At 42.8% G+C, this 26,248-nt stretch overlaps 1 protein-coding gene across 2 annotated transcripts in view; it reads left to right on the top strand.

Annotated features, from left to right (window-relative positions):
- The window catches only part of LOC124009746 (arf-GAP with SH3 domain, ANK repeat and PH domain-containing protein 1-like), a 154,475-nt gene that overhangs the window by 50,257 nt on the left and 77,970 nt on the right, over positions 1-26,248 (top strand). For both annotated transcript variants that reach the window (XM_046321892.1, XM_046321891.1), the window contains exons 3-6: positions 3,076-3,221; positions 13,797-13,871; positions 21,264-21,313; positions 21,454-21,583. In XM_046321892.1, the coding sequence (XP_046177848.1) occupies positions 3,076-3,221; positions 13,797-13,871; positions 21,264-21,313; positions 21,454-21,583 (401 nt within the window). The remainder of the gene's footprint in view (positions 1-3,075; positions 3,222-13,796; positions 13,872-21,263; positions 21,314-21,453; positions 21,584-26,248) is intronic.

Below are 26,248 nucleotides of genomic sequence, written 5' to 3'. Positions count from 1 at the left end.
TGCCTGATGTGAACCATGCCTCGAACAAAGAGATCTTAGAAGACCTAATATTTAGTTGTTGACTTGCATAAAGCTGGAAAGGGTTACAAAAGTATCTCTAAAAGCCTTGATGTTCATCAGTCCACGGTAAAACAAATTGTGTATAAATGGAGAAAGTTCTTGTCTGTTGCTACTCTCCCTAGGAGTGGCTGTCCTGCAAAGATGACTGCAAGAGCACAGCACAGAATGCTCAATGAGGTTAAGAAGAATCTTAGAGTTTCAGCTAAAGACTTACAGAAATCTCTGGAAGATGCTAACATCTCTGACCTGTATACAATACGTAAAACACTAAACAAGAATGGCTTTTCATGGGAGGACACCACGGAAGAAGCCACTGCTGTCCAAAAAAAACATTGCTGCACGTCTGAAGTTCTCAAAAGAGCACCTGGATGTTCCCCAGTGCTACTGCCAAAATATTCAGTGGGACGGATGAAACTACAGTTGAGTTGTTTGGAAGGAACACACAACACTATGTGTGTAGAAAATAAGGCCCAGCACACCAACATCAAAACCTCATCCCAACTGTAAAGTATGGTGAAGGGAGCATCATGGTTTGCTGCCTCAGGGCCTGGACAGCTTGCTATCATTGACGGAAAAATGAATTCCCAAGTTTTTCAAGACATTTTGCAGAAGAATGTAATGCTATTTGTCCACCAATTGAAGCTCAACAGAAATTGGGTGCTGCAACAGGACAACAACCTATTTGACAGATGTAAATCAACAACTGAACGGCTTCAATAGAAGAAAATATGCCTTTTGGAGTGGCCCAGTCCTGAGCTCAAGCCGATTTTAGATGCTGTGGCATGACCTCGAGAGCGGTTCACTCGAGACATCCGAAGAATATTGCTGAACTGAAACAGTTTTTTGTAAAGACGAATGGTCCAAAATTCTTCCTGACCATTGTGCAGAAAACTACAGAAACCATTTGTTTGAGGTTATTGCTGCCAAAGGAGGGTCAACCAGTTATTAAATCCAAGGGTTCACATACTTTTTCCAACCAGATTGTGTTTGTCTATTGTTGTGACTTAGATGAAGATCAGATCAAATGTTCTAACCAATTTATGCAGAAATCCAGGTAAATTCAAAGGGTTCACATACCTTTCCTGCCTCTGTATATGCAGGTTATAGTCTTATACTCAGCTGGCCCCTCCCTGGATTTTGTTATCCGCTCTTCAACAAAGCGTACTGAGTGTCCAACAAGCCCTCTCTGCCTTTAATCCTGTTCTGAACAACTCCAAAACAAAGGTAATGTGGTTTGGTAAGAAGAATGCCCCCCACCGTGTGATTACTACCTCTTGAGGGTTTAGAGCTTAAGGTAGTCACCTCCTTAAGCACTTGGGTGTATGGCTAGACGGTACACTGTCCTTCTCTCAGCACATATCCCAAGCTGCAAGCTAAGGTTAAATCTGGACTTGGTTTCTTCTATCGTATTCGCTACTCTTTCACTCCAGCTGCCAAACTAACCCTGATTCAGGTGACCATCCTACCCATGCTAGCTTACAGAGAAGTAATTTATAGATTGGCAGGTAAGGGTGCTGTCGAGCGGCTAGATGTTCTTTACCATTCGGCAATAGGGCTCACTCCCCACTCTCTGAGATACCTACTGCAACCCTCATCCTCCAGATACAATACCCATTCTGCCAGTCACATTCTGTTAAAGGTCCCCAAAGCACACACATCACTGGGTCACTCTTCTTTTCAGTTCGCTTCAGGTAGAGACTGGAACGAGCCGCGACACTCAAACTAGACAGTTTTATCTCCCATCTCTTCATTCTAACTGACAGTTGTGGCTGTTTCACGTGATGTATTGTTGTCTCTATCTTCTTGCACTTTGTTGTTGTCTGTGCCCAATAGTGTTTGTACCATGTTTTGTGCTGCTACCATGTTGTGTTGCTACCATGCTGTGTTGTCATGTGTTGCTGCCTTGCTATGTTGCATACGTAGAATGTATGCACACATGACTGTAAGTCGCTTTGGATAAAAGTGTCTGCTAAATGGCATATATTATTATTATTATTATTATTGACTTAGGTCTCTCTTTATGTAGTGTTGTGGTGTCTCTCTTGTCTTGATGTGTGTGTTGTCCTATATTTTTGTTGAACATTTTAATCCCAGCCCTCGTCCCCGCAGGGCGTGTTTTGCCTTTTGGCAGGCTGCAATCGTAAATAAGAATTTGTTCTTAACTGACTTGCCTAGTTAAATAAAGGTAACAAAAAACCCAATTGAAAACCCATTTCATGAAGCTCCCGACAAATGGTTCTTGTGCTGATGTTTCTTGCCGAGGCAGTTTGGATCTCTGTAATGAGTGTTGCAACCAAACAATTGTGTGGTTTACCACTTAGCGGCTGAGACGTTGTTGCTCCGAGATGTCTTCACTTCACAATAACAGCACTTACTGTTCACTGGGGCAGCTCTAGCAAGGCAGACATTTGACAAACTGACTTGTTGGAAAGTTGGCTTCCTATGAGGGTGCCACATTGAAAATCACTGAGCTCTTCAGTAAGGCCAATTTAATGCCAATGTTTCTCTATGGAGATTCCATGGCTGTGTGCTCGATTTTATACACCTGTCAGCAATGGGTGTGGCTGACATAGCCTAATCCACTAATTTGAACGGATGTCCAGATACTTTTGGTGATGTTACTCTACTTATATGAAGGGAAATTACATTGTGAGTGAAATGATTAATCATCACTTAAGCTATTTTTCAAGGGTTAATGACCTTAGATTTGAGCATCTGTGGCCTCAATTTAATAAAATCCTATCCTAATTTAAAAAATTGATGTTACTACTCCTACTTTTGGCGCAATGTTATCATAATGGTAAAAACTCGAAAGTCATTAACCTGCCATATTAGGTGATTTTTCAAAATGCCACCGCAAATAAAGAACGATATAATATCCATATATGTGAAGAAAATATTTTGGTCTGTTGAATATGAAAGGGACAGCATACTTAGCTCCAGGACCCAAATGTTATTAATGAATCACTTGTTTTGAGTGAACATGTTTTTCCATGTGTTGTGTCACACTTGCAGATCACGTCCAGAATGAAGGGAATTATGGCCAGGCACTGGACAAGTTTGGTAGCAACTTCATCAGCAGGGACAACCCCGATCTAGGAACCGCCTTTGTCAAGTTCTCCAGCCTCGTCAAGGACCTGTCCGCACTTCTGAAGAACCTGGTGAGATTTTTTTAAGGGGATTTAATAAACAGATAGTGATCATGGCTCTGTATTAAACTGCGTTGCCGTGACTTCGTTTTGGACTTGGGGACTGTGAAAAGATCCCTGGTGGCATGTAATTGTGAGGTGTGTATGGGAGTCTGAGCTGAATGTTAATTGATTATGCAGACAATAGGACATTTTTGAATTTTTATAATAAAAACTAGAAGATAAGTAGTTAATCTCTCATCAACCCTCAACCATGAAAGTCTGGTATGCATGTTTGTTATTTCTGTATGTGCAGTTAAGAGCAAGGCATGCTTCTCTGTTTTGAGCCAGCTGTAGTTTTGCACGGTTTTTCTGTGCTGTACTAGACCATATTACCGGACAGTAATCAAGATGGGACCAAAGCCTCAACTAGTACAGTTTGTTTTGTGTGTTGTTTAAATTTGATTTATTTCACCTTTATTTAACCAGGTAGGCTAGTTGAGAACAAGTTCTCATTTGCAACTGCGACCTGGCCAAGATCAAGCAAAGCAGTGTGACACAGACAACAACACAGAGTAACACATGGAGTAAACAATAAACAAGCCAATAACACAAACAAATCAATGACACAGTAGAAAAAATGAAGTCTATATACAGTCTATATACAGTGTGAGCAAAAGGCATGAGGAGGTAGGCAATAATAGGCCATAGGAGCGAATAGTTACAATTTAGCAGATTAATACTGGAGTGATAAATGAGCAGATGATGATGTGCAAGTAGAGATACTGATGTGCAGAAAAGTAAATAAATAAAATAAAAATAAAAACAGTATGGGGATGAGGTAGATAGATTGGGTGGGCTATTTACAGATGGACTATGAACAGCTGCAGCGATAGGTAGCTGCTCAGATAGTTGATGTTTACATAGTTGATGTTGGTGAGGGAAATAAAAGTCTCCAACTTCAGAGATTTTTGCAATTCGTTCCAGTCACTGGCAGCAGAGAACTGGAAGGAAAGGCGGCCAAATTAGGTGTTGGCTTTGTTTTGTGTGTCAAAAAACGCAGAACATATATTTATTACAGACACCGTTTCCAATCTTCACAACAACTTTGTCAATATGACTTGACCATGATAATTGACCATCCAATGTCATCCTGTTCCTAGGAGTTTAGCTTCCTCCACTTGCTGAATGCTCACACACCCTTTATGTACAACTCCAGTTGAGGTTTAGGTCTTAGAGAATATTTTGAAACAGCGAAGCATCCCCACACCATCTCCTCCATGCTTCACGGTGGGAACCACATGTGGAGATCATCCGTTCACCTTCTCTGCGTCTCACAAAGACGTGGCGGTTGGAACCAAAAATCTCTCATTTGGACTCATCAGACCAAAGGACAGATTTCCACCGGTTTAATGTCCATCCTTTGCTTTATTTCAGCTGGTCTTTTACCAAATAGGGTTATCTTCTGTGTCTGTTACTTGAACTCTGTGAAGCATTTATTTGGTCTGCAATGTGAGGTGCAGTTAACTCTAAGGAACTTATCCTCTGCAGCCGAGGTAACCTTGGGTCTTCCTTTCCTGTGGCGGTCCTCATGAGAGCCAGTTTCTTCATCATCGCTTGATGGTTTTTGCGACTTGATGGTTTTTGCACTTGATTAAACGTTCAAAGTTCTTGACATTTTCCGGATTGACTGACCTTCATGTCTTAAAGTAGTGACAGAATTTTGTGTCTATTTGCTTATTTGAGCTGTTCTTGCCATAATATGGACTTTTATCAAATAGGGCTATCTTCTGTATACCAACCCTACCTCGTCACAACAAAACTGATTGGCTCAAACACATGATAAAGGAAAGGAATTCCACAAATTAAGGTTCACCTGTTAATTGAAATGCATTCCAAGTGACTACATCATGGAGCTGGTTGAGAGAATGCCAAGAGTAAAGTGTGGCTACTTTGAAGAATCTCTAATATAAAATATATTTTGTTGAACACTTTTTTTGGTTATGACATGATTCCATATATGTTATTTCATAGTTTTGATGTCTTCACGTCCAAACGTTTGACTGGTACTATATATACACGAGTTCCTCTGTCCAGTGTCTGTGTTCTTTTGCCCATCTAAAGTATTTATTTTTTTGGCCAGTCTGAGATATGGCTTTTTCTTTGCAACTTTCCTAGAAGGCCAGCATCCCGGAGTCGCCTCTTCACTGTTGATGTTGAGACTGGTGTTTTGCGGGTACCATTTAATGAAGCTGCCAGTTGAGGACTTGTGAGGTGTCTGTTTCTCAAACTAGACACTAATGTACTTGTCCTTGTTAAGGGAATTTTTATCAATAATGACTAATTATGTATACATTTCAATCAGGACTGACTAACCAGAATACTATTATGTTACTGTATATGTACTAATCAGAATACTATTATGTTACTGTATATGTACTAATCAGAATACTATTATGTTGCTGTATATGTATGAATTTTCTTTCTTAATCCTAGTACTGAATATAATGTGTGTAAATATAATGAAGAATTAGAACAATGACTGTCACTTCCTTGGTAGAATTAACTATATCTTCATTAACTATATCTTCAGACTGGCTAGAATGCACAAGAAGACCTTGACTCGGCCATAAATTATATTAAATTGATAGGAAGACGATGTGGGAAGGCTTGAAATACTGCCTTTGTACCAGGGTGGAGAAGAGAAGGGTTGGTACTGGAACTAATGACATCATTTTCAGTTTATAACCTGTGGTAAACTGTATCGTGTTCAGTACTCTCGTGAATAAACTCTGCTGTTTGACTTTAAGACTGGGCTCTGTCCATTAATATAAAATAAGGGTCTTACAAATCCTTATGAATTGACAGAGTTTTAAAATTTTAATTGGGTATTAAAACAGAGCAATTTAATTCCTGCAACAGTCCTCTTGCTCAGTTGTGCACCGGAGCCTCTCACTTCTCTTTCAATTCTGGTTAGATTCAGTTTGTGCTGTTCTGTGAAGGGAGTAGAACACAGCATTGTATGAGATCTTCAGTTTCTTGGCAATTTCTCTCATGGAAAAGCCTTCATTTCTCAGAACAAGAACAGACTGCTGAGTTTCAAAAGAAAGAACATTGTTTCTGGCCGTTTTGAGCCTGTAATCGAACCCACAAATGCTGAGGCTCCAGATACTCAACTAGTCTAAAGAAGGCACGTTTTATTGCTTCTTTTAATCAGAACAACAGTTTTCAGCTATGCTAACATAATTGCAAAAGGGTTTTCTAATGATCAATTTAACATTATTAAATTGGATTAGCTAACACAATCTACAATCCAAGATGGTGTAGCAGTCAGACGTCTTTGTCCTGTCGTGTTCCTTATATATCTTTTTCATCGCATATCCTTCAAAATATTTTGCTAAACCTCAACATCTAAATACTCTCCTGCAATCCGCCTCACCCAATGTGGTGTGGATCTGCTTTTTTGCCCTAAAGTATTTATATTTACTTCGGATCTGGAATCCCTCAACTGAAGCTAGCCAGCTAACTACCAGCTATCAGTCAGCAAACCATTGCCAGTGGTCATCATCATCAACCCTCAGCTCGGAAAGCTCTCGTCAGTTCGAACAACGTGACTCTAACCAGAGCATGTTGTTCGAATGTTGACCTGTTATTTTTATCCCCGGATTCCTACCGCAAACTGAACATTTTCATCTGGATTTTCACAACTAGCTAACCGCAATCCCGGATGACTACTCCTGGCTAGCGTTTCCATCCCAGAGCAAGCACAAATTAGCTTGAAGCTAGCCCGGGAGGGGCGCCTGTGCTACCACCGAAGTATACTCCTGGGCTACAATATCCGGACCCCTTCTACAGCCGGTATGGGGCATGGAACCCCGCAGATCCCCTAAGACTGGAATACCGACATAATCTGCCCGAGGACTCCCAACAGGTCCCTCGGGCGCGATTCCCGTTGAAGGCCCATTATGCTAACCAGCTAGGCCTGCTAGAGCTACTTGGAACCCTACTAATTCCATGACTGGTCTATCAACGTCACCGCATGAAGAGGCAGAAACAGACGTCCTCCAAAGGCTAACTTTGCTAACCCTGCTATCTGCTTGCTTGCTAACCCGCATGCCTCTCTTTTTTTTCTTTTTTACCCCCTTTTCTCCCCAATTTCGTGATATCCAATTGTTCTAGTAGCTACTATCTTGTCTCATCGCTACAACTCCCGTACGAGCTTGGGAGAGACTAAGGTTGAAAGTCATGCGTCCTCCGATACCCAACCAGCCGTACTGCTTCTTAACACAGCGCACATCCAACCCGGAAGCCAGCCGCACCAATGTGTCGGAGGGTACACCTGGCAACCTTGGTTAGCGCGCACTGCGCCCGGTCCGCCACAGGGATCGCTGGTGCGCGATGAGACAAGGACATCCCTACCGACCAAGCCCTCCCTAACCCGGACGACGCTAGGCCAATTGTGCGTCGCCCCACGGACCTCCCGGCCGCGGCCGGTTACGACAGAGCCTGGGCGCGAACCCAGGGACTCTGTTGGCACAGCTGGCGCTGCAGTACAGCGCGCCCTTAACCACTGCGCCACCCGGGAGGAATGCCTCTCTCTAATATCAATATGCCTTGTCCATTACTGTCCTGGTTAGTGATTACTGTCTTATTTCACTGTAGAGCCTCTAGCCCTGCTCAATATGTCTTAACCAACCATGTTGTTCCACCTCCTACATATGCAATGACATCACCTGGTTTAAACATCTCTAGAGACTATATCTCTCTCTTCATTACTCAATGCCTAGGTTTACCTCCAATGTACTCACATCTTACCTTACCTTTGTCTGTACACTATGCCTTTAATCTATGCTATCGTGCCCAGAAACCTGCTCCTTTTACTCTCTGTTCCGAACGTGCTAGACGGCCAGTTCGTATAGCATTTAGCTGTCCCCTTATCCTACTTCTCCTCTGTTGTTCTGGTGATGTAGAGGTTAATCCAGGTCCTGCAGTGCCTAGCTCCACTCCCACTCCCCAGGTGCTCTCATTTGTTGACTTCTGTAACCGTAAAAGCCTTGGTTTCATGCCTACTAGAAGCCTACTCCCTAAGTTTGTTTTACTCACTGCTTTAGTACACTCTGTTAACCCAGATGCCGTGTCTGAATCCTGGTTTAGGAAAACCACCAAAAACCTTGAAATTTCCATTCCTAACTATAACATTTTCCGCCAAGATAGAACTGCCAAAGGGGGCGGTGTTGAAATCTACTGCAGAGATAGATAGCCTGCAGAGTTCTGTATTACTAAGTCTGTACCCAAATAATTTGAGCTTCTACTCCTAAAAATTCACCTTTCCAGAAACAAGTTTCTCACTGTTGCCACTTGCTATAGACCTCACTCTGCCCCCAGCTGTGCCCTCGATACCATATGTGAATTGATCGCCCCCCATCTATCTTCTGAGCTCGTGCTACTAGGTGACCTAAACTGGGACATGCTTGATTAACACACCGGCCAACCTACAAACTAAGCTTGATGTCCTCAATCTCACACAAATGATCAATGAACCTACCAGGTACAACCCCAAATCAGTTATCACGGGCACCCTCATAGATATCATCCTAATGAACTTGCCCTCCAAATACTCCTCTGCTGTTTTCAATCAAGATCTCAGCGATCACTGCCTAAATCCGTAATGGGTGTGCAACCAAACGACCACCCCTCATCATTGTCAAACGCTCCCTGAAACATTTCTGCGAGCAGGCCTTTCTAATCGACCTGGCCGGGGTATCCTGGATTGATATTGACCTCATCCCGTCAGTAGATGATGCCTGGCTATTCTTTAAAAGTGCTTTCCTCACCATCTTAAATAAGCATGCCCCTCTCAAAAAATGTAGAACTAGGAATAGATATAGTCCTTGGTTCACTCCAGACCTGTCTGCCCTTGACCAGCACAAAAACATCCTGTGGCGTTCTGCATTAGCATCGAATAGACCCCGTGATATGCATCTTTTCAGGGAAGTTAGGAACAAATATACACAGGCAGTTAGAAAAGCTAAGGCAAGCTTTTTCAAACAGAAATTTGCATCCTGTAGTACTAACTCAAAAATGTTCTGGGACACTGAAGTCCATGGAGAATAAGAGCACCTCCTCCCTGCTGGCCACTGCTCTGAGGCTAGGAAACACTGTCACCACCGATAAATCCACTACAATTGAGAATTTCAACAAGCATTTCTCTATGTTTGGCCATGCTTTCCACTTGGCTACCCCTACCCCGGTCAACTGCCTGGTACCCTCCACAGCAACCTGCCAAAGCCCCCACCATTTCTCCTTTACCCAAATCCAGATAGCTGATGTTCTGAAAGAGCTGCAAATCTGGACCCCTACAAATCAGCCGGGCTAGACAATCTGGACCCTCTCTTTCTACAAATATCTGCCGAAATTGTTGCAACCCCTATTGCTAAACCTCTCTCTCGTATCGTCTGAGATTCCCAAAGATTGGAAAGTTGCCGCGGTCATCCCCCTCTTCAAAGGGGGAGAAACTCTAGACCCAAACTGTTACAGACCTATATCTATCCTACCCTGTCTTTCTAAGGTCTTCGAAAGCCAAGTTAACAAACAGATTACTCACCATTTTGAATCCCACCGTACCTTCTCCGCTATGCAATCTGGTTTCAGAGCTGGTCATGGGTGCACCTCAGCCACGCCAAGGTTCTAAACGACATCATAACCGCCATCGATAAGAGACATTACTGTGCAGCCGTATTCATCGACCTGGCCAAGGCTTTCGACTCTGTCAATCACAACATTCTTATTGGCAGACTAGATAGCCTTGGTTTCTCAAATGATTTCCTCGCCTGGTTTACCAACTACTTCTCTGATAGAGTTCAGTGTGTCAAATCAGAGAGACTGTTTTCCGGTCCTCTGACAGTCTCTATGAGTGTGCCACAGGGTTCAATTCTCAGGCCGACTCTTTTCTGTATACATCAATGATGTTGCTCTTGCTGCTGGTGATTCTCTGATCCACCTCTACGACACCATTCTGTATACGTCTGGCCCCTCCTTGGACACTGTGTTAACTAACCTCCAGACGAGCTTCAATGCCATTACAACTCTCCTTCCGTGGCCTCCAACTGCTCTTAAACGCAAGTAAAACTAAATGCATGGTATTCAATCGATCACTGCCCGCACCTGCCTGCCTGTCCAGCGTCACTACTCTGGACGGCTCTGACTCTGAATACGTGGACAACTACAAATACCTAGGTGTCTGGTTACACTGTAAACTCTCCTTCCAGACTCACATCAAACATCTCCAATCCAAAGTTAAATCTAGAATCGGCTTCCTATATCGCAACAAAGCATACTTCACTCATGCTGCCAAACATACCCTCGTAAAACTGACCATCCGACCGATCCTTAACTTTGGTGATGTCATCTATAAAATAGCCTCCAACACTACTCAACAAACTGGATGCAGTCTATCACAGTGCCATCCGTTTTGTCACCAAAGCCCCATACACTACCCACCATTGCGACCTGTACGTCTCGTTGGTTGGCCCTCGCTTCATACTCATCGCCAAATCCACTGGCTACAGGTTATCTACAAGTCTCTGCTAGGTAAAGCCCCGCCTTATCTCAGCTCACTGGTCACCATAGCAGCACCCACTCGTAGCACGCTGTCCAGCAGGTATATCTCACTGGTCACCTCCAAAGCCAATTCCTCCTTTGGTTGTCTTTCCTTCCAGTTCTCTGCTGCCCATGACTGGAACGAATTGCAAAAATCTCTGAAGCTGGAGACTCACATCTCCCTCACTGGCTTTAAGCACCAGCTGTCAGAGCAGCTTACAGATCACTGCACCTGTACATAGCCCATCTGTAAACAGCCCATCTATCTACCTACCTCATCCCCATACTGGTATTTATTTATTTATTTATTTTGCTCCTTTGCACCCCAGTATCTGTACCTGCACATTCATCGTCTGCCAATCTACCATTCCAGTGTTTAATTGCAATATTGTAATTACTTCGCCACCATGGCCTATTTATTTCCTTAACTTACCTCATTTGCACTCACTGTATATAGACTTTTTGTTTTCTTTTGTTCTACTGTATTATTGACTGTATGTTTTGTTTATTCCATGTGTAACTCTGTTTTGTATGTGTCGAATTGCTATGCTTTATCTTGGTCAGGTCGCAGTTGCAAATTAGAACTTTTTCTCAACTGGTTAAATAAAGGTGAAATAAAAAAAATAAACACAATGTGCCATTGGAACACAGGAGTGATGGTTGCTGATAATGGGCCTCTGTACGCCTATGTATATATTCCATAAAGAATCTGCCGTTTCCAGCTAGAATAGTCATTTACAACATTAACAATGTCTACACTATATTTCTGATCAATTTTGTTATTTCAATGGACAAGAAATGTGCTTTTCTTTCAAAAACAAGGACATTTCTAAGTGACCCTAAACTATTGAACAGCTGTGTGTGCGTGCATATGGACAGTTGAAGTTGTGATACAGTGTATGTAAACTTCCAATTCCAGTGGGTCACAAAGCTAGGAAAATTCCAGAAAATGATGTCATGGCTTTAGATGCTTCTGATAATTTACATAATTTGGGTCAATTGGACGTGTACTTGTGTATGTATTTCAAGGCCTACCTTCAAACTCAGTGCCTCTTTGCTTAACATCATGGGAAAATCAAAAGAAATCATCCACAAGTCTGGCTCATCCTTGGGAGAGATGGTGTGCATGTGAGATTCCTCCTCAATTTCCAAACGCCTGAAGGTGCCACGTTCATCTGTAAAAACAATGGCACACAAGTATAAACACCATGAGACCACGCAGCCGTCATTCCGCTCAGGAAGGAGACGCGTTCTGTCTCCTAGAGATGAACGTACTTTGGTGCGAAAAGTGCAAATTATTCCCAGAACAACAGTAAAGGACCTTGTGAAGATGCTGCAGGAAACCGGTACAAAAGTATCTATCCACAGTAAAACAAGTCCTATATCGACATAACCTGAAAGGCCGCTCAGCAAGGAAGAAGCTACTGCTCCAAATCCACCATAAAAAAAGACAGACTACGGTTTGCAACTGCATATGGGGACAAAGATTGTGCTTTTTGGAGAAATGTCCTCTGGTCTGATGAATCAAAAATAGAACTGTTTGGCCATAATGACCACCGTTATGCTTGGAGACAAAAGGGGGAGGCTTGCAAGCCGAAGAACCCCATCCCAACCGTGAAACACGGTTGTGGCAGCATCATGTTGTGGGGCTGCTTTGCTGCAGGAGGGACTGTTGCACTTCACAAAATAGATGGCGTCATGAGAAATTAAAATTACGTGGATATATTGAAGCAACATCACAAGACATCAGTCAGGAAGTTAAATGGGTGTTCCAAATGGACAATGACCCCAAGCATACTTCCAAAGTTGTGGCAAAATGGCTTAAGGAGAACAAAGTCAAGGTATTGGAGTGGCCATCACAAAACCCTGACCTCAAGCCTATAGACAATTTGTGGTCAGAACTGAAAAAGCGTGTGTGAGCAAGGGGGCCTACAATTCTGACTCAGTTACACCAGCTCTGTCAGGAGGAATTTTGGGAAAGCTTGTGGAAGGCTACCCAAAATGTTTGACCCAAGTTAAACAATTTAAATGCAATGCAACCAAATACTAATTGAGTGTATCTAAACTTATGACCCACTGGGAATGTGATGAAAAATAAAATCTGAAATAAATCATTCTCTCTACTAATATTCTGACATTTCACATTCTTAAAATTGAGTGGTGATCCTAATTTACATTACATTACATTTAAGTCATTTAGCAGACGATCTTATCCAGAGCGACTTACAAATTGGTGCATTCACCTTATGACACCTAAAACAGGGAATTTTTCCTGGATTAAATGTCATTTAAATGAAATGTATTTGGTGTTTGTAAACTTCCTGAGTGGCAGATCAAATGCAAGCCTGGCAATATAATTAAAATATGCCACTTTGCAGGTGCTTTTGTCCAAAACGGTGAAAACATTTCTAGGATGTCTGTAATGATTCCTTTTGGAATTAAATCCATGACCTCGGTGTTGCTGGTGCCATTCTCTTACCAATTGATCCTTCGCTAAGCCCTACCCCTTTGGTTACTGTTGCAACCTCTGACAACATTTTCCCTGGAAGCCACATTCTAACCACATGCGAAATCCCCTCACAATGGTCTCAAACTGTGTTTTTAATACAACAGGTTCTGCATTTCAGTAGTAAATACCCCTGGTGCCCTATTAAATTATTTAGCCATTTAAACAATTTGTTTTTGTATGAAAACTATTTTGTAATGCCCTCCAATGGCTTTGATGTGTTTCAAACGTGATCTTTTTCCGAGACTTCGGAGTCGACCACAGTTGCTATCCATTGGAGCACTGCGATTGGTTGGCCAAAATTCTGGGGCAGATCTTAGCGACGGGTCAATTGAGCCAGGCAATATCGAAGAACCACAAAGATAAATGTGTGTATTGGTTGTCATTCACTGGCTCTGTGCATGACACCTCAAATTCAAGTACTGTGATTAGAGCTGCCAAATTCCCATCGAAATAAAATCTTTGTTGTTTTGAGAATGAACCATCCTCTGTCTCATCCACAGCTCCAGAGCTTGAGCCATAATGTGATCTTCACCCTGGACTCTCTTCTCAAAGGGGACCTCAAAGGAGTTAAGGGGGTAAGTTGTTGCTGTATTGGATAGAATCCACGACCTCATCATGTCCTGCCAAGTTAATAAGAGGCATCTCTTTGCAAAGATTACTGACCCATAACATCATTAAACCTAAATCTGAAAATCTACATAGTAAATCTCAGAAGTACTAGTCAGTGGGTTTTTCACTCTGGCTTTCCTTTAATACACAGTCCAAAATAAATATGTCCTATTTTTGACTGCCATTTCCTGATGTCATCCCCAAAATTCTGCTGGGCCTTTTTTCTTGTTAATGCATGAGTGTACATCAAATCAAATTGTATTAGTCACATACACCGAATACAACCTTACAGTGAAATGCTTACTTACGAGCCCCTAACCGACAATGCAGTTTAACAAAAATATGGATAAGAATAAGAAATAAAAGTAACAAGTAATTAAAGAGCAGCAGTAAAATAATAATAGCGGGACTATATACATGGGGCTACCGGTACAGAGTCAATGTGCGATGGTACTGGTTAGTTGAGGTAATATGTACATGTAGGTGGAGTTATTAAAGTGAAATGATAACAGAGAGTAGCAGTGGTGTAAATGGGGGGGGGGGGGGGGCAAATGGAAATAGTCTTCGTAGCCATTTGATCAGGTGTTCAGGAGTCTTATGGCTTAGGGGTAGAAGCTGTTTAGAAGCCTCTTGGACCTAGACTTGATGCTCCGGTACTGCTTGCCGTGTGGTAGCAGAGAGAACAGTCTATGACTAGGGTGGCTGGAATCCTTGACAATGTTTAGGGCCTTCCTCTGACACCGCCTGGTATAGGGGTCCTGGATGGCAGGAAGCTTGGCCCCAGTGATGTACTGGGCCGTTCGCACTACCCACTGTAGTGCCTTGTGGTCAGGGGCCGAGCAGTTGCCATACCAAGCAGTGATGCAACCAGATGCTCTAGATGGTGCAGCTGTTGAAACTTTTGAGGATCTGAGGACCCATCCCAAATCTTTTCAGTCTCTTGAGGGGGAATAGGTTTTGTCGTGCCCTCTTCACAACTGTCTTGGTGTGCATGGACCATGTTAGTTTGTTAGTGATGTGGACACCAAGGAACATGAAGCTCTCAACCTGCTCTACTGCAGCCCCGTCGATGAGAATGGGGGCGTGCTTGGTCCTCTTCTTCCTGCAGTCCACAATCATCTCTTTTGTCTTGATCACGTTGTGGGAGAGGTTGTCATCCTGGTACCACACTGTCAGGTCTCTGACCTCCCTATAGGCTGTCTCGTCGTTGTCGGTGATCAGGCCTACACACTGTTGTCATTGGCAAACTTAATGATGGTGTTGGAGTCGTGCCTGGCCATGCAGTCATGAGTGAACAGGACTGCGCACACACGCCTGAGGGCCCCTGTGTTAAGGATCAGCCTGGCAGATGTGTTGCTACCTACCCTCACCACCTGGGGGTGGCCTGTCAGGAAGTCCAGGATCCAGTTGCAGAGGGAGGTGTTTAGTCCCGGGGTCCTTAGCTTATTGATGATCTTTGAGGGCACTATGGTGTTGAACGCTGAGCTGTAGTCAATGAATAGCATTCTCACATAAGTGTTCCTTTTGTCCATGTGGGAAAGGGCATTGCAGAGTGCAATAGAGATTGCATCATCTGTGGATCTTTTGGGGTGGTATGCAAATTGGAGTGGGTCTAGGGTTTTTTGGATAATGGCGTTGATGTGAGCCATGACCAGCCTTTCAAAGCACTTCATGGCTACAGACGTGAGTGCTACGGGTCGGTAGTCATTTAGGCAGGTTATTTTATTGTTCTTGGGCACAGGGACTATGGTGGTCTGCTTGAAACATGTTGGTATTACAGCTTTGGACAGAGGTTGAAAATGTCAGTGAAGACACTTGCCAGTTGGTTTGCACATGCTCGCAGTACACGTCCTGACAATCCGTCTGGCCCTGCAGGACTTTGTGAATGTTGACCTGTTTAAAGGTCTTACTCACATCGGCTGTGGAGAGCATGATCACACAATCTTCCAGAATAGCTGGTGCTCTCATGCATTTTTCAGTGTAATTTGTCTGGAAGTGAGCATATAAGTAGTTTAGCTCGTCTGGTAGGCTCATGTCACTGGGCAGCTCTCGGTTTGGGCTTCCCTTTGTAGTCTGTAATGGTTTGCAAGCCCTGCCACATCCAACGTGCGTCAGAGCCAGTGTAGTACGATTCAATCTAAGTCCTTTATTGAAGCTCTGCCTGTTTGATGGTTCATCGGTGGTATAGCGGGATATCTTATAAGCTTCCGGGTTAGAGTCCCACTCCTTGAAAGCTGCAGCTCTAGCCTTAAGCTCAGTGCGAATGTGGCCTTTAATCCATGGCTTCTTGTTGAGGTTTGTACGTACCGTCACTGTGGGTACGACGTCATCAACGCACTTATTGACGAAGCTAATAACTGATGTGGTGTGCTCCTCGATTCCATCTGAGGTATCCCGGGAAGCATATTCCAGTTTCTGCTAGCAAAACAGTCCTGTAGCTTAGCATCGGCTTCATCTGACCACATTTTTATTGATCTAGTCACTGGTGCTTCCTGCTTTAATTTTTGCTTGTAAGCAGGAATCACGAGCATAGAATTATGGTCAAATTTGTCAAATGGAGGGTGAGGGAGAGCTTTGTATCCATCTCTTTATGTAGAGTTAAGGTGGTCCAGCTTTTTTTTCCTTTCCTTTACTCACGTTTAACATGTTGATAGAAATTTGCTAAAACCGATTTAATTTTCCCTCCATTAAAGTCCCCGGCTACTAGGAGCGCCGCCTCTGGGTGAGCATTTTCTTGTTTGCTTATGGCGGAACACAGCTCATTCAATGCTATCTTAGTGCCAGCCTCTGACTGTGTTGGTATGTAAAACAGCTATGAAAAATACAGATCAAAACTCTCTAAGTAGGTATTGTGGTCTACAGTTTATCATGAGATACTTTACCTCAGGTGAGCAATAGATAAATACATAGTCCACTGCCCCATGTCTTACCAGATGCCGCTATTCTATCCTGCCAGTGCAGCTTATAGCCAGCTGTATGTTGATAGTGTTGTCATTCAACCACGACTCTGTGAAGCATAAGATATTACAGTTGTGAATGTCCCGTCGGTAGTTCAATCTTACGCGTAGGTCATCAGTTTTATTGTCCAAAGATTGCCCATTTGCTAGCAGAATGGAAGGAAGGGTTTATTTGATCGCCTACGAAATCTCAGAAGGCAGCCCGCCCTCCGGTCCCTTTTTCTGCGCCTCCTCATCACGCAAATAACAGGGATCTGGGCCTGTTTCTGAGAAAGCAGTACATCGTTCGCGTAGGCCTCGTCAGTATCCTTAAAGGAGAAAAAGTATTCTGCCAGTCTGTGGTGAGTAATCGCAGTCATGATGTCCAGAAGTTATTTTTGGTCATAAAGCAGCAACATTTATGTGAAACAATAGTTACAAACAACACTAATAACAAACAAAAAAACACAATCGGATGGGGGCACATAAAAAGTCTGCCGCCTTCTCCGGTGCCATCTTAAATCCGTGTACACAAGACACAGAAATGTCTTCTGTACACAGAAATGTCTTGTCTCAAAACAGAAAATACATTCATCAAAACTAAAAGATACCGTAAAACCAGCTTTGCACACCTGATTATGGAGAGTTTCTCCCATTCTTCTCTGCAGATCCTCTCAAACTCTGTCAGGTTGGATGGGGAGCGTCACTGCACAGCTATTTTCAATCCGGTTCAAGTCCAGCCTCTGGCTGAGCGACTCAAGAACATTCAGAGACTTGGCTGTATGCTTAGGGTTGTTGTCCGTTGGAAGGTGAACCTTCGCCCCCTGTCTGAGGTCCTGAGTGCTCTGGAGCAGGTTTTTATCAAGGATCTCGCTGACTTTGCTTCGTTCATCTTTCCCTCAATCCTGACTTGTCTCCCAGTCCCTGCTGCTGAAAAACATCCCCACAGCATAATGCTGCCCCCACCATGCTTCATTTTAGGCATGGTTCCAGATTTCCTCCAGAAGTTACTGTTGGCATTCAGGCCAAAGAGTTCAATCTTGAGTTCAATCTTGGCAAACTCCAATTGGGCTGTCATGTGCCTTACTGAGTAGTGGCTTCCGTCTGGCCACTCTACCATAAAGACCTGATTTGGTGGAGGGCTGCAGAGATGGTTGTCCTTCAGGAAGATTATCTCATCTGCACAGAAGAACTAGAGCTCTGTCAGAGTGACCATCGGGTTCTTGGTCACCTCCCTGACCAAGGCCCTTCTCCCTCGATTGCTCAGTTTAGCCGGGCGGCCAGCTCTAGGAAGAGTCTTGGTTTTTCCAAACTTCCATATAAGAATGATGAGGCCACTGTGTTCTTGGGGACCTTCAATGCTGCAGACATTTTTTGTTACCCTTCTTCAGATCTGTGCCTCGACCACAATCCTGTCTCGGAGCTTTACGGACAATTCTTTCGACCTCATGGCTTGGTTTTTGCTGTGACTTAAAAAACTGTTTTTGCTTTGCCATTATGGGGTATTTTGTGTAGATCCATAAAGCCAAGGGGTGAAAACGTCCATCTTTCTGCTATCTAAATAATTTCAGAATGCACTGTCAGTCAGTCTGGATAAGAGTGTTCTAAATTACTAAAATGGAAATGTAGAACAACAATGATCAAATATATTTGTTGAATGTCTGATTTTCTTGCCTTTTGTACTAGGATTTAGGGTTGAGAAGGTTACTTTCGAAATCCGTTCCTAGTTACCTGTCCAAAATTGTAGTCAGTAACGTAACTTTTGGATTGCCCATACTCAGTCAGCTGATTTACATTCCATTTCTTTTAGATTACTTTCCCCTTTAGAGGCTTTTGGAAAATACACAACTGTATTTTACCAATTGACATCTATTGCAGGATAAATCAATGTTAAAGTTTGTATATCTGGCCATATGTGGATGTAAAATTTTCCTTTATTGGTTGGTTATGTAGGCTTCTTCTAACCCATCGCTTTCTACTTCATATAGTATGGTTAAATTAAATCTTCACATCAAACCAAAGTCTATCAGAAATCGAGTCAGTCCAATAAATGTTATACTTCTTGGTCTTCAAGAATAGGACTTGGAAATATGTACGTATAGATTAGCCAAATTGTTTTACCTGAATATGACCCCAAAAACGAAGAACTTATGAGCTAGCCCTACTCTCGTGTTTATGATTTTGTTGTCATTGAGGACTGTTTGGGCCTATTGATTGGCATATCCTCTACCCCTTGATTCCATTCGCTCCGTTTCAGCTATTATTATGATCCGCACTCCCCCTCAGCAGCCTCCACCGGTTTGATTCCATTCGCTCCGTTCCAGCAATTATTATGAGCCGCACTCCCCCTAAGCAGCCTCCACTGGTTTGATTCCATTCCATTCGCTCCGTTCCAGCTACTATTATGAGCCGCACTCCCCCTAAGCAGCCTCCACTGGTTGGATTCCATTCCATTCGCTCCGTTCCAGCTATTATTATGAGCATGAAATGTTAACTGGTAGTCTTACTTGAAAGAACTCTATAATTATTATTTGTATCAAGTGGGTGTTCATTGTTTTACCAACTGTGCCACGACGTGCTGCAGCAGTAGGCCTAACAACAGAAACATTGCTAGACCAACACATGTCCTCCCCCTGCCCCCTGGATGTTGTTTCTCTATGAATAATTGTAATATCGAGGATTTAAAAAAGAAAGATGCAAAACCAGGAAATACAAAACAGAGAAAACAGAATTATGTGGTCTCAAAGTTATTTGACCGGGTGTGTTGACTGAGTTGGTATTTGACCGGGTGTGTTGACTGAGTTGGTATTTGACCGGGTGTGTTGACTGAGTTGGTATTTGACCAGGTGTGTCGACTGAGTTGGTATTTGACCAGGTGTGTCGACTGAGTTGGTATTTGACCAGGTGTGTCGACTGAGTTGGTATTTGACCAGGTGTGTCGACTGAGTTGGTATTTGACCAGGTGTGTCGACTGAGTTGGTATTTGACCAGGTGTGTCGACTGAGTTGGTATTTGACCAGGTGTGTCGACTGAGTTGGTATTTGACCAGGTGTGTCGACAGAGTTGGTATTTGACCAGGTGTGTCGACAGAGTTGGTATTTGACCAGGTGTGTCGACAGTTGGTATTTGACCAGGTGTGTCGACAGTTTGTATTTGACCAGGTGTGTCGACAGAGTTGGTATTTGACCAGGTGTGTCGACAGAGTTGGTATTTGACCAGGTGTGTCGACAGAGTTGGTATTTGACCAGGTGTGTCGACAGAGTTGGTATTTGACCAGGTGTGTCGACAGAGTTGGTATTTGACCAGGTGTGTCGACAGAGTTGGTATTTGACCAGGTGTGTCGACAGAGTTGGTATTTGACCAGGTGTGTCGACAGAGTTGGTATTTGACCAGGTGTGTCGACAGAGTTGGTATTTGACCAGGTGTGTCGACAGAGTTGGTATTTGACCAGGTGTGTCGACAGAGTTGGTATTTGACCAGGTGTGTCGACAGAGTTGGTATTTGACCAGGTGTGTCGACAGAGTTGGTATTTGACCAGGTGTGTCGACAGAGTTGGTATTTGACCAGGTGTGTCGACAGAGTTGGTATTTGACCAGGTGTGTCGACAGAGTTGGTATTTGACCAGGTGTGTCGACTGAGTTGGTATTTGACCAGGTGTGTCGACTGAGTTGGTATTTGACCAGGTGTGTCGACTGAGTTGGTATTTGACCAGGTGTGTCGACTGAGTTGGTATTTGACCAGGTGTGTCGACTGAGTTGGTATTTGACCAGGTGTGTCGACAGAAAATACATATCTTGTACACCAATAACCCAGGGAAGAGTTTCAGAGTAGAGGATGTGCCTATTTGAAAGCTATAAAAATGGGTAACACTTTACTTGACACACAGCGTCATAACACATTATGACACATTTACATTTAAGTCATTTAGCAGACGCTCTTATCCAGAGCGACTTACGATCATAACCATGTCATAATATGTCATAACACTGTCATTTACATATTTTGAGACATATATTGTGTGTTCATTAACATAAACATATTGTTGACACGTAGGCTATGGTGTAATGAATGACATGTTTTGCTTTGTGTGGTCGGTTTTGTGGGTTTTGACACTGTTACGGAGGTGTCATAACCAGCCATAAAATAACGCAATATATGTCACAACAGGTGTAAATATATTAGTAATGACAGTGTCATGACCATATTATGAGCTACCAAAAAGTGTTACCCAAACAATTTGTAGCTCACGATATGTTTATATATATTTTTTAAAAGCTCTCATGCTAGAAAAGGTGGAAGAACCTTGTTCTATAGGTGCGATTGACCACAGCTCCAAAAGAGTCGTTGTACATGATTGAGAAAAATGCTAATATTGATTTATTTGCAATGATTTGATTGGCTTCTTTCCTCATTAATCTTCAGGACATAAAGAAGCCGTTTGACAAGGCATGGAAGGACTATGAGGCTAAGTTGTAAGTTTGCTTTACTGTACATTTGTGTGCGTGCATATGCTTGTGTAAGTCAACTTACATTTTTTGTATTGTATTCTCTGTGACTGTATTTTGAATGTGATCCTAACCTTGAGTGGAATTCTGGATTTTTTTTCCCCCAGCACCAAAATTGAGAAAGAGAAGAGGGAGCATGCTAAACAACATGGGATGATTCGGACTGAGATTACCGGAGCTGAGATTGCAGAGGAGATGGAGAAGGAGCGACGTCTCTTCCAGTTACAGATGTGCGAGGTCAGTGAGTTTGTGTGCTTGCGTGTGGATGGGATAATATGTGCACATACTTTCTCTCTCATGCTCTGCTTTAGCTTCTCGCTCTTCCTCCAGTCTCTGTGACTGAACAAAAATATAAACGCAACATGTGTTTTCCATATGCAAAGAAAGCTTATTCCTCTCAAATGTTGTGCACAAATGTCTTTACATCCCTGTTAGTGAGCATTTCTCCTTAGCCAAAATAATCCATCCACCTGAGAGGTGTGGCATATCAAGAAGCTGATTAAACAGCATGATCATTACACAGATGTGTCTTGTGCTCTGGAGAATAAAAGGCCACTAAAACGTGCAGTTTTGTCACACAACACAATACCACAGCTGTCTCAAGTTTTGACGGAGGGTGCAATTGGCATGCTGACTGCAGGAATGTCCACCAGAGCTGTTGCCAGAGAATTGAATGTTAATTTCTCTACCATAAGCTGCCTCCCAATGTCATTTCAGAGAATTTGGCAGTACCTTCAGCCCACATTCATTGTGTGAGTGCCCAATGATGGCGGTGGGGTTATGGTATGGGCAGGCATTAGATATGGACAAAGAGCACAATTGCATTTTATTGATGGCAATTTGGCACAAAAATACAGTGACGAGATCCTCCACATCCGGCTTCTTCATCTGTATTTTTTCGTTTGTGTTTGTATTATCTGTGATTGGTTTTGTTTCTTGTTTAGTTTTTTAATCATTGTACCTAAACTGTCTGTGTAAACATGTACATGCAGGGCCCAGCTGTAAACGAGACCTTGATCTCTTTCTGTGTTCCTTGTTGAAACAAAGGTATAATAATAATCTGAGACCAGCCACCCGCACAGTTGGCAAACTGTCAGAATTTCTCATTTTTAATAGTTTTTTTTTTTAACCTTTATTTAACTAGGCAAAACACTGGGGGTCTTGACCAGGTTCTCGAACTGACTGCAGTTTGGCGTCATAACCGACTTCAGTTGGCAAATGCTCACCTTTGATTGCCATTGGTACGCTGGAGAAGAGTGAATCCCGGTTTCAACTGTACTGGGCAGATGGCAGACAGCTTGTAATGATGTCTTGGGTGTGCGGTTTGCTGTCAACATTGTGAACAGAGTGCCCCATGGTGGCGGTGAGGTTAGGATATGGGCAGGCATAAGTTACGGACAACAAACACACTTGGCATTTGGTAGCCTTCAATAGTGGCTGTACTAGAGAATGCAGGCACACGGGAGACTGGGGTTCAATTCCCCGACGGGCGGGAAGGAGTAGGCTGGCCTTGTAAATAAGAATGTGTCCTTAACTGATTCCATGTGTATTATTTCATAGTTGTGATGTCTTCACTATTATTCTACAATGAAGAAGATAGTACATATAAAGAAAAACCCTGGAATGAGGAGGTGTGTCCAAACCTTTGACTGGTACTTGCTTAATTAATTAATAGTATGGTGTTTCTACTCTTAAGAAAAACGAAATACCCTCTGGGTTTCCGTTAGGATGGAACGGAAAGTATGGCAGTGTACAATATGACGGTCGGGAATACAGTAGTGTGTTATAAAGAATCCCTGTGTCGCGCGGGAGACCGGGGTTCAATTCCCCGATGGGGAGGAAGGAGTAGGCTGGCCATTGTAAGTAAGAATTTGTTCTTAATTGACTTGCCTAGTTTAATAAAGGTTGCACTAAGAGCATACCATTTCTACACAATCATTTTCTAATTCTAGTCCAACGAATAGCCAAACAGAGATTCAGTGAAAATAAAAATCTCATTGATTTATTAAAGCCAGTCCCCAGGCTTGTCTCAGAGCAGCACAAAACGGTGCTAAAATAGTTGTCTATTCCTTCAAATCCTATTGCTTCCAACTTCAATATGCTCTTTAAATAAATAAAACCTACACCACTTTTAACATCACATTACACTAGTGAGACTCATGTCGCCTACAGTATATCAGAAAATATGACGTGACTCTCCGCCAATAATTGCATATGGAGGATATTTCTGTAATTCAGTGATATTTATTCCCATAGTAATTCGTTATGGATCCATAACTAAATAAACATTGAGTATTTTTATCAGTATTTTATTAATGAAAGCATAAAGATGCCATTGTTACATTGTTTTAGTTTGAACGTGCAGACTGGCACTAAGAACAGAACAGCAGGAACGTTTCCCTAGTCAGCTCCATTATTAGTTACATTGGTTTAGTTTGAACAGGCAGACTGGCACTAAGAACAGAACAGCAGGAACGTTTCCCTAGTCAGCTCCATTATTAGTGCAAAGCCCCTTAAAGTGTTGCTAGTGTGGTGGGGAGGGGGTCCATCCCCCTTCCCCTTCCTCCTCCTCCCTTCCCCATGGGCTAGGTCGGTCTTCTTTGCGCGGCTCTGCGGCCCACCCCGTGCCCCCTGCCCCCTGCCCTCGTGCCTTGAACCTGGCGCACTTTCAGTGGATACAGTTGGAGAACTGCAAGGCAATCCCATTGTGCGCCACTCGGGAGCCATTACCAATATGACCAATATGTATTGTCCTGCTAATAACAGGGTTAATAATATATCTGTGAGAATATCCAACAGGCTTTTATATAATTATACATTTTATAAATGTATTTATAATAATAATCGCTTTGTTTAAAAAATAACAATATTTTGGAGATGATTTAGTTTTCAAATTAAGTAAAATGAGTGAGAAAAAGCCATTCTTGAACATGGGGTGAGACATCGTTACTAATTTGTAAATAAAGCCAGTTTGTTATTTAGAATTCTTTCTGTTTTTAGAGGGAGAGAAAGCAAAATCCTACAATCATCTCATGGGTCTCCCAGTCGAGGGCAGCACGGGTATTGATCCAGCATCTGTAGCAATACAGCTTGCACTGCTATGCAGTGTCTTAGATCGTTACACCACTCTGTGCAACATGACCGGTTGGGTCGACAGTACTACAGTGTGTATGTCTTTGTTGTCTCTCTGTTGAAATCACTGGTCCATCTGGGGAGTAATTTGACAGAAAGTCTCTGATTTGTCCATCAGAGAGCAAGGTCTTTCGTAGTTGTAGCTCTGTTATGATGAATACGCCACACTCAGTCAAGTTTACTAGACTACAGTACTTAAACAGCTACAGACTGAATGTTCCTGTGTAGTCCTTCATCTAGTCCTTTAACTTCCCTTTCGTTGTGTGGGAGAGTTTCTGCAGGTATTTACGACTGTCATCAAACTGTAGTGGGAGGGTGGTGTATCTTAAACCTATGATCCTCACCCAAAAGGGCAAGTCATGACAATGTTTACTATTTTTTTACATTGTTAATATTGAAGACATCAAAACTATGAAATAACACACATGGAGTCATCGAGTAACCAAAAAATATATTTTATATTTGAGGTTCTTCAAAGTTGCCACACTTTCTTGACAGATTTGCTCACTCTTGGCACTTTCTCAACCAGCTTCACCTGGAATGCTTTTCTAACAGTCTTGAAGAAGTTCCCACATATGCTGAGCTAGTGTTGGCTGCTTTTCCTTCACTCTGCTGTCCAACTCATCCCAAACCATCTCAATTTGGTTGAGGTCAGGTGATTGTGGAGGCCAGGTCATCTGATGCAGCACTCCATCACTCTCTTTCTTGGTCAAATAGCCCTTACAAAGCCTGGAGGTGTGTTGGGTCATTGTCCTGTTAAAAACAAATGATAGCCCCCTAAACCAGGTGGGATCGTGTATCGCTGCAGAATGCTGTGGTTGCCATGCTGGTTAAGTGTGCTTTGAATTCTAATAAATTACCGACAGTGTCACGAGCAAAGCACCCTCACATCAACACACCTCCTCCTCCTCCTCCTCCATGCTTCATGTGGTGGGAACCACACATGCAGAGATCATCCGTTCACCTACTCTGCGTCTCACAAAGACACCACTGAACAGTTGATGTTGAGATGTTTCTGTTACATTAACTCTGAAGCATTTATGTGGGATGCATTTTCTGAGGCAGGTAACTCTAAAACTGATTCTCTGCAGCAGAGGTAACTTTGGGTCTTCCATTCCTGTGGCGGTCCTCGTGAGAGCCAGTTTCATCAATCATAGTGCTTGATGGTTTTTGCAACTGTTCTTGAAGAAACTTTCAAAGTTCTTGAAATTGTCCAAATTGACTGACCTTCATGACTTAAAGTATTTGATGGACTGTCGTTCTCTTTGCTTATTTGAGGTGTTCTTACTATATTATGGACTTGATCTTTTACCAAATAGGGTTATCTTCTGTATACCACCCCTACCTTGTCACAACACAACTGATTGGTTCAAAGGCATTAAGAAGGAAAGACATTCCACAAATGAACTTTTAACAAGGCTCATCTGTTAATGTAACTGCATTCCAGGTGACTACCTCACAAAGCTGGTTGAGAGAATGCCAAGATTGTTCACAGCTGTCATCAAGGCAAAGAGTGGATACTTTGAGGAATCTGAAATATGTTAGCAATTTATGTTATTCTTCAATAACACAAACTCCAAAGGAAATCAGGGGAAGAAAAATATGTTTATTCAGAGATGACAAATCAAGATGTTATGCTGGGAGTCAGATGTTCAGTCTCCCCCTGTCCTCAGCTTTCCCCCCCAGAACAAAGGACAGGATGCCACTTATAACCCCCCACCCTAGTCTGGGGTTGACCAATCAGAAGTGCTTGCTGGACAACTTGGCCAA

The sequence above is a fragment of the Oncorhynchus gorbuscha genome, linkage group LG22 (genome assembly GCF_021184085.1).
Source record: "Oncorhynchus gorbuscha isolate QuinsamMale2020 ecotype Even-year linkage group LG22, OgorEven_v1.0, whole genome shotgun sequence".
NCBI classification, from domain to species: Eukaryota; Metazoa; Chordata; class Actinopteri; order Salmoniformes; family Salmonidae; genus Oncorhynchus; species Oncorhynchus gorbuscha.
The sequence above is the reverse complement of the archived record's forward strand: the minus strand, read 5'-3'. Positions and strand labels throughout refer to the sequence as shown.